The 9,233-nt window shown below is 39.4% G+C and overlaps 1 protein-coding gene across 1 annotated transcript; it reads left to right on the top strand.

Moving 5' to 3' along the window:
• The first annotated feature begins 4,233 nt into the window (after positions 1-4,233).
• Positions 4,234-8,999, top strand: LOC120545424. The gene is made up of 2 exons (XM_039779730.1): positions 4,234-5,361; positions 8,831-8,999. Exons 1-2 carry the CDS (start codon positions 4,605-4,607, stop codon positions 8,848-8,850), a joined length of 777 nt encoding a protein of 258 aa, XP_039635664.1. The 5' UTR covers positions 4,234-4,604; the 3' UTR covers positions 8,851-8,999.
• The last annotated feature ends 234 nt before the right edge of the window (positions 9,000-9,233 follow it).

The following is a 9,233-nucleotide window of genomic DNA, read 5'->3' as shown; positions in this document are numbered from 1 at the left end:
GACTATTTAATTATGTCCATTATTCTTAATGCCAGATTTATATTCACAAACAGAAGTTATCGTATAAACTTTGCTCAAGTCAGTTTGATAAACAAAAAAAGTGTCAAGCTTTCGGAAATAGATATAGAGCTCCCCTTAGTTACTTTGCTAAATAGAATACATTCTGAGAAATATGGCGATGTACACTAAAGACATAATCACAAGTATAAGAACATTTCCACCTGATTTGAAGTAAAAAGGTAATAAATTAATAAGGTAATTTAATTAATATAATTCTCCAATAACATGACATTGAGATTCATTTGAAATGGTAATACATGAATATATATATATATATATATATAAAAACATAATACATAAATATGATCCATGACATTAACACATGTGAGCCCACAGGTTATTTTATTCACTATATTTCAGAATACAAATCTTATAAGCATAAAACATTTCACACAGAAATACAAAACTGAGCAGAATAGTCAGTGCTACATGAACAAAAGTACAGAAGAGACAATAAAAGCCACATAAACAAAAATAAATAAATAAAATAAGGAATAAAATACCATAAAATTAAATAATAATAGTTCTTATAATATTTCTGTCTGGGGTCATATTAAAGGAAAGGCCTCATAAGGACTCATACAGATAAAGAGCATTTTTAGATAGAATCAATTTTAAAGTGGTCACTTTGGAACACACCTCGCTAGCTGCTAGCGTGGCACGCCCTCATACTCTGCTTCTGACTGGCTAGTAGTCCTTACCTAGGTACTGTCAGGGCACGCCCTCATACTCTGCTTCTGACTGGCTAGTAGTCCTTACCTAGGTACTGTCAGGGCACGCCCTCATACTCTGCTTCTCACTGGCTAGTAGTCCTTACCTAGGTACTGTCAGGGCTCTCCCTCATACTCTGCTTCTGACTGGCTAGTAGTCCTTACCTAGCTACTGTCAGGGCACGCCCTCATACTCTGCTTCTGACTGGCTAGTAGTCCTTACCTAGCTACTGCACATGTGCGACTCCCAACAAAGATGGAACAGTAGTGAGATGTCTCACTTTGTAGCTAAAACAGAGAGCTCAACACACAGGGTGAAAAGAGGAGCTGCAGCAATGTGCAGTACAACAAAAATATGGTGTCTTCTGAAAATTATTCCATGTAAACCTATTCTGATATAACCTCAAAACACAATTATGAACCTGAAAATGAGCATAATCTAAGAAAAGAGAATTTTTTTTTAGGAAAGTTGTGAAATTTGTGTAAATATATTTGGGGTATTTGCAAATTTTTTGTCCTAATGTACCAAATGTAATATTACTATAAATCCGGGCTGGCATATCCAGACTATTCGCCGAAGACCAATTGTAGAAATCCTCCCAGAGTGAAACGTGAGCACTTTGTGTCAGTTTAAATGTGCTTTCTTTGTGGATAATTCGTTAATTGAATTCATCAATTTACTGTAACATATTACACAATTATATCTACATTTAATGCAGCACTTCTGATCAAAAGTATTAAAGATTTAATAATGACACGGAGGCTTGTGAAACGTTTGTTGCACACAAAAAACTGTTAAAATCAGAGAGGTGTTGTAGTGCTTCGGCCCTTCTTGAAGGGCTGCTGTATGTTTTGCAGACCACCAGATGTCGCTGTGTTTCTGTGTTTAAAGGTCCCATGACATGCTGCTTTTTGGATGCTTTTATATAGGCCTTAGTGGTCCCCTAATACTGTATCTGAAGTCTCTTTTATATAGACCTTAGTGGTCCCCTAATACTGTATCTGAAGTCTCTTTTATATAGGCCTTAGTGGTCCCCTAATACTGTATCTGAAGTCTCTTTTATATAGGCCTTAGTGGTCCCCTAATACTGTATCTGAAGTCTCTTTTATATAGACCTTAATGGTCCCCTAATACTGTATCTGAAGTCTCTTTTATATAGACCTTAATGGTCCCCTAATACTGTATCTGAAGTCTCTTTTATATAGACCTTAGTGGTCCCCTAATACTGTATCTGAAGTCTCTTTTATATAGACCTTAGTGGTCCCCTAATACTGTATCTGAAGTCTCTTTTATATAGACCTTAGTGGTCCCCTAATACTGTATCTGAAGTCTCTTTTATATAGATCTTAGTGGTCCCCTAATACTGTATCTGAAGTCTCTTGACTTTTGCTACAGACAGACACTACAGGTGAATAGTTGAACTATTTTAGCTAAAATCACAATGAAACTTCACCAGTTGGTTACTGACATTAAGACAATTATTTTTGTATTACACGTTTTCTGAAATGTTTCTGTTATGTTTAATATGCAAATGAATAAAATTGGTGGGACACTATTGATCTCAGATAACATCTTTATATGAAGAAATAAAGTAATGCAATGATAATATTTTAAACTCTTTCATTTTTACTTTTTTAAATTCAGATAAGTCACATTATATCAGCACGGTAGATAGATAGATAGATAGATAGATAGATAGATAGATAGATAGATAGATAGATAGATAGATAGGTACACGTAGATAGATAGATCATAACTATAATCATTTAAAATGATGAGCATTTTAAAACAAATAGCTGAGTCATGTATTGGCATTTCCTTTCAGTTATGAGGGAAGAAAACTGTTATCCAGCTGGACGGGGAGTTAACCCTCTCTTTCAATTCCTGGAATAACAGGATTTCTTCCCTTCGTACGTGGAACAGGGCTACTATTTCTGCAGGGGAAAGACCACACCTAAAACCATTCTTACAAACAGGGCTGGACTGGGACAAAAAAATCAGCCCACACCCACCGTGATTGGTCAGACACATTCCCTGCAGACAATCCTCTTAAAATATGCTTGTGCGTACATGCACACACACACACACACACACACACACACACACATGCAAACGTGAAGGCTGACATAATTGTACAGTATATATTGTATACACACTCTCTTTCACACACACAGACATGCATGCCCATGTGTGTGCGTGTGCTACATGCATGCACACACACACACACACACACACCATTCCTAAATGAACAATTGTGTGTAATTTTGTATTGTATTAAAGTTTGTATTTATGTCAGTGCTTACTGCATTTCACCTTTCATTCATTTTTCCTTTTCCAGGTATCGGAAATGTAAGGAAAATGGTAAAATTAAGACTACTCAGGACCTCACAAATAGACAGCATGAGAGAAATATTACAAAATATTACAGAAAAAAAAAAAGCAAGAGCAAGCACTTCTAGATCTAACCCCAGCATCTTCATTAAGTCAGGCAGAAAATTCCTTTGCAAATGAAGAAAATAACAGACAGGAACTAGACACAAATAATGAAAATCTGAACAGAACACCAGCTGAAGAAAGTTTAGACCTGACAGGGCCAATGGAGGCATCCACCCCGCACAGAACACGGCCAGTCATTGAAAAAAGAGAGCAGGCATCAAAGACTGGGGCCAAATTAAGAGCAAAGCTAAGGTATGCTGAAGAGAAACTTGGGGCAAAGACAACACAACTGCTGACACTAAACAGAAAAATTAGAAGGCTGGCAGCTAATAGACCAAAAAGTGCAATGCCAAGGCTACCAGCAAATATTTCACAGAGGGTCAGGATCAGAGAGGCTAAAAAGGGACTGCCGATCAATAGCGAGCGGAAACAACTTGGCAAGGTTGTGAGCATGTTCCTACATCGGGATGATGTCTCAACTGTCATAAATGGCAAGGCTGGAGAGATTCGTCGCAAGAGTCCATCGACGCTTCTTTGCTGAACATCCTGAGCAGGGGCGGATATAGAAAAATATTTATGGGGTGGCGAGAGGGGGGGCAGGAATTTTTGAGGGGTGGCAACATATGGCAGATGTATATATACTGAATTTAATCACAGTTATCACAGTTTGATCAGAAATAGTATGTACACACAAAAGGGCACAAGCTGCCATTTACAAACTCATACAGACAAACTTAATCTCATGCATCAATGTCTTGCATTTGAGGCGACAGTACAATGTGATCTCACTTAACAGGAGATAGAAGTATGACAGAAGTAAGGGGCTTTATCACAGGAAAGGCATTAAGGTAAGACACAGGTGATGAGTGGCAGATGTGCGAGAGGGGAAGCAAACAGTTGCAGTCGGACATTGGAGATTCGCGCTCGTAAATTGTCAAATTGGTCATAACTTTTAATTTGTTGCTGCCAACTGGGGTGGCAGCAGGGTGTGGCAAGGCTTTCTGTTAGGGTGGCATTTGCCACCCTATGCCACCCCGGTAGATCCGCCCCTGATCCTGAGCAAACCGTGTCCAAAGCTCAGTTCTTTAGATTGAGGCCATTTTGGATTATTAGGCCTAAAGTTAAAGACAGAGAGACGTGTGCATGTAAAATGCACGAGAACTTTGGCTTTAAAATCAAAATAATGCAACAACTGGGAATCATTGAAACATCAAGCCCAGAGGATCTTGTGCAGTCCTCTGTGTGTGACACTGGCAACATGTCCGGCATGTATGGCAGATGTCAAAAATGCATTGACAAGACCTTTCCCACATCCTTAGATCCTCTCACTCAGGGGAACACTGTCATCTGGCAAGAGTGGATCACAAGGTCTGTCGCTGTAACAAAGACCCTCAAGGATGGATCTACAGAAGACAGGCAGACAAAGAAAAACCGTCCTCGAAAAGCGTACCTCATCCATTGAGCGGTTGCTGGCCCTAACAAGAGAACACCTTCCAGGTTTTGCCATTCACTTGTTGAATGTCAAGCACCAATATTTGACATTGAAAGCAATGAAAGATACCCTGACAGATGATGCTGTTGCTGTGCATGTGGATTACAGCTGTAAATATGCCAAAGAAATCAAGGACACCCATTTTGGAACTGGGAATGATCAGGTTACCCTCCACACCGGGGTACTCTATTTCAGTGGGGGCAGAGTCCCAGAGTCCCTCTCAGACTGCCTACAGCACGATGTAGTGGCAACCTGGGCTCATCTTGACCCAGTGCTGAGATACATACGAGGAAAGTATCCTGAAGCCCACAACCTACATTTCATTTCAGATGGCCCAACTTCCCAGTATAGAAACAAAACATCTTTCTATCTAGCCTCCACTGTGCCCTTTATGCACGGATTTCAATGGGTGACCTGGAACTATACTGAGGCATCACATGGCAAAGGTGCACCAGATGGAGTAGGTGGGGCCTTGAAGAATCTTGCAGACAGAATAGTTTCTTATGGGACCAGTATTCCTGATGCAGAGTCTCTGTATGAGCAGCTGAAGAACAATTCATCAGTGACTCTGTACAAAGTATCAGAGGAGAAAATAAAGGCCAGCTGTGAATTGGTTCCCCCCCAACCTGAAAACAGTTCCCGGGACACTGAAAATACACCAAGTGAGTCAACATTTATATTAATTATATGAGTAGATATGAAGAAATTAAGAAATTAAATAAGTAAATGTAGTTGCAGAAGTTAAATAAATAACTTAAATTCCCCATGTAATTAACATGGAAAGCAGACCACACCAGTATCTGAAATAATCTCAAAAAAGAATGTCTGTAACTTAGTCAATGTGTGATACTTCAATTCATCTTTGTCTTTTTGCAAGTCTTTATCTGGTTTAAGGTTGAGGTAAAAAAAAAATATTTGCACATGTTAAACAAATTATAATAATGCACTAGAATATATAATGTGTACAAAAGTCTGTATAAAAACTATATATTTTTGTTTTCGCTTAAAATTGTAGGCAGGCTACTTAGTAGGCCAAACCTCCAGGACCTCTTAACCTGGGACCCTTGCTGTCATCAGGTCAGCTGCTAGCTGCTAGCTGTTAGCTGTCATCAGGTCAGCTGCTAGCTGTCATCAGGTCAGCTGCTAGCTGTTAGCTGTCATCAGGTCAGCTGCTAGCTGCTAGCTGCTAGCTGCTAGCTGTTAGCTGTCATCAGGTCAGCTGCTAGCTGTTAGCTGTCATCAGGTCAGCTGCTAGCTGCTAGCTGTTAGCTGTCATCAGGTCAGCTGCTAGCTGTTAGCTGTCATCAGGTCAGCTGCTAGCTGCTAGCTGTCATCAGGTCAGCTGCTAGCTGCTAGCTGTTAGCTGTCATCAGGTCAGCTGCTAGCTGCTAGCTGTTGGCTGTCATCAGGTCAGCTGCTAGCTGCTATCATCCTCGTTCATCACTATTTTATGAATGAAACATGGTGGAGAAACGTCAAAGTGCTGATAACTCCTCTGTATCAAAAAAGAAAGTAAGGCTCTATCTCGAGAGTTACCTGAAATTCGATTTCGGGGTCGGGGGGGGTAGACATGAGACATGAGACATGAGTAGGGGGGGCGCCAAGGAAAAAAGGTTGGGAACCACTGCAGTACGACACCACGTAGTTAGTTGGATAAAGGCTTCAAATTTTACGTTTCTTCATTTCTTTGCAACTTTGAAGGTAATTTGCTAACATTAGTTAGCTTGAGCTAGAAGCCTTGCTTTGGTGTTTTAAGTCATGATTCCGCCCTTATTCAGGTTAATCGTGTTTTAAATAAAGTCATGTGTATATACCTCTCACTTCATGTGTTTGTACTTTTATGAAAGTATCAGGTAAAACAGGGCTACAAATGAGATCTCTGTGAGAGCCCACTGCTACCACTCTTCAATATATAGCAGGACTTTGTACCGTGAAAAATCACCAATAACGGCTTCTAAGCCAAATAATACACAACCGGACATGTTCCTGTAGTAAAGTGACCGGAATTTGAGGGGAAATGACCAGCATTGGCCAAGATTACAGCTATGTTGCGTTAGCATGCAGCTACATAATAGTTAGCTAGGAGTATGCTAACGTTAGATTGTCTGCAAGATGCTATTCTCCTGTTAGGTTTGTTACTTTTCTCAAAGACAATGAATTACATAAACAGTGGGTGATTAACATCCGACGAGACAACTTTCTTACAACGAACACACAAGTCTGGAGCCAACACTTTTTTTAAACATCCAGTGTTAACATGGTCGCATGTCGCTACATGCTAACGGTAAGTAAAATATGTCATCTTGGCTGCCAGTGTCGTTAAATTCTCCCCAATTCACATTACTCCTGAAACATTTTCTGTTTATGTAGTATTTCGTTTAAAAGCCTTTATTTTGACTGTAGAAAGTGCTGCTATATTCTATTAGTGTCCACTGCTAACTATAGTAGCTACATGCTAACAGCAATAAACATGTCATCTTGGCTACCAATGTTGTTAAATTCTCAATTATTTTTTTTAATTTTGAGAGCCAATTGCACAAAGTTAACGTTAACGTCATTATTGGCATGACTGTGATGTGGCTAGGTTAAAGCGATAGTGACTCCTTTGCTGTTGGAGTCACAGTAACCAGTGTAGTTAAAAGCTCTTTCTGTGTTGAAATGCAAATATATATATATACTTTATTTTTTCCAGTAGCAGTGATTATAACACACAATCTTATTTTCCATTGTTTTACTTAGAATCTACAGAGAATGAAGAATGAAAGAAAAGCTTTCGTGCAGTTTGCTTCTACCAAAATGCCAAATGAAATCATATGATTTGTTTAAAAAAACAACTGTGAATACTTATTTTATAAGTCTTCTCCAACACTGTCATGCTTAGAAACTTAACTTTAAAAATTATATATGGATGAAATACATTTAGATTCAGATATAGATTGATTAGGTTGTTTTTATTGATAATTATACAGTACATACTGTACTTCTTATTGATTGCATGTCGGATTGGATGTTGGACTGTGGGAGAACCGGAGACACCCGGAGAAAACCCAAGCTAAGGCGGGGAGAACACGCAAAAAGAAGATAAGGAACAACTCCCCACACGGGAAGAAGAACTCTGGGGAGCAGCCATTCATAGAGAGATCACCTCTCTACGGATGGCTGCAGAGCAATAGAGAGCCGAAGTCACGCCCTTCTACTTCCGGTCCATGGGACCTATATTCGTAAAAAATATGAACGACAGTCAATGGAGAGATAATAATTATTTTTTGATCCCGTTTGAATTGAGCCATGAATTACAAATATGATGCTCGTCAATTTAAAACATTATTTTTCAACCGTAGAAAGATTCAGTTTATTGTTAAACTGCTTAAGTATAAGACTGTGAAAATACATAATTAGAAAGACTACACACTTCAATGTCTCATGGATGACGTCTCGCTGAAGCTACGATATCTGTGTGTATCGTACCGAGGATGTAACGTTACTCTAATGAGCCGAGGATCTCGCTTGTTCTTTTGCTTATCTGATGAAAACACTTCACTGGATAAAACCCATCAGTTGAGATAACGTTAGTGTTATGGAACAGAGCTAAGCTAGCTAGCTAGCGAGCAAACCAAGCATCAAGCTAGGTGAGGTAGATTGTGTGAGACGGGAAATGTAGTCCACTGAGCGGTTTCACACTAAACTAAGTGGTCATATGACAAACCTACGGCTAACTGAGACTTGCTTCGGTTGAAAGATTATCTTTTAAATTGACGAACATCATATTTGTAATCCATGGCTCAATTCAAACGGGATCAAAAAATAATTTGCTTCACCCCGTTCACTACCGTTCATATTTTTTCTGAGTTTAGGTCCCATGAGGTCCACCGGAAGGGGCGGGACTTCGGCTCTCTATAGAAATATAGAGGGGAAAATAATAATAGGGGGGTAGAGGACGCTGAGGGTTGGTGGGATAGCTCGGAGAATAAATATGGGGGCAAATTGCTGGCAGTTTATTTGAATAGCCTCGAGTCTTTTCCAGAGAGAGTTTTTTTTGGTCTTTTTGTTGCCTTTGTCCATGTGCTCCCCTTGGTCCTCAATCTGGTTCTGACTCCTGTCCTCCACACCACTGCATGTTTTCTCCTGCAGGGTGTTTTGGATGTCGCTGAGCGACTGGAGGAGACGGGCTCTCTCCTCCTACCACTGCAGCTGCTGACTCTCCAGGTCGCTGATCTTTTCCACGTTCTTCTGATGGACTTCATCAAGGAGAACGTTTTTCACTTCCAGCCCTTGTTTTAGCTGATCCACTTCAGCTTGTGGTGGCAAATTATATTTTAACCATTTGTTGGGTGGTTGTTGTTTTTTTTTTTTTTTTTTTTTTTTAAACACACATACTTTTTTTTTTTGGGGGGGGAAAAAGACAAAAAAAAGAGGGGGGGGCACAAAAAAAAAAAAAGAAGAGAAAGAAAAAAAAAAAAAAAAGGTTTTTTTTTTTTTTTTTATTAATAAAGGAAAAAAAAAAAAGAGGGGGGCAAGACTATATTAACCATTG

Source organism: Perca fluviatilis, chromosome 17, assembly GCF_010015445.1.
Source record: "Perca fluviatilis chromosome 17, GENO_Pfluv_1.0, whole genome shotgun sequence".
In the NCBI taxonomy this organism is placed as follows: domain Eukaryota; kingdom Metazoa; phylum Chordata; class Actinopteri; order Perciformes; family Percidae; genus Perca; species Perca fluviatilis.
This window is presented reverse-complemented; position numbering and strand designations above follow the sequence as displayed.

Coding starts and splice junctions, on each gene's coding strand:
- LOC120545424 (XM_039779730.1), top strand. CDS start 4,605: ATGGATCTACAGAAGACAGGCAGACAAAGAAAAACCGTCCTCGAAAAG. Junction 5,362..8,830: donor GGACACTGAAAATACACCAA/GTGAGTCAACAT, acceptor TTTCTCCTGCAG/GGTGTTTTGGATGTCGCTGA.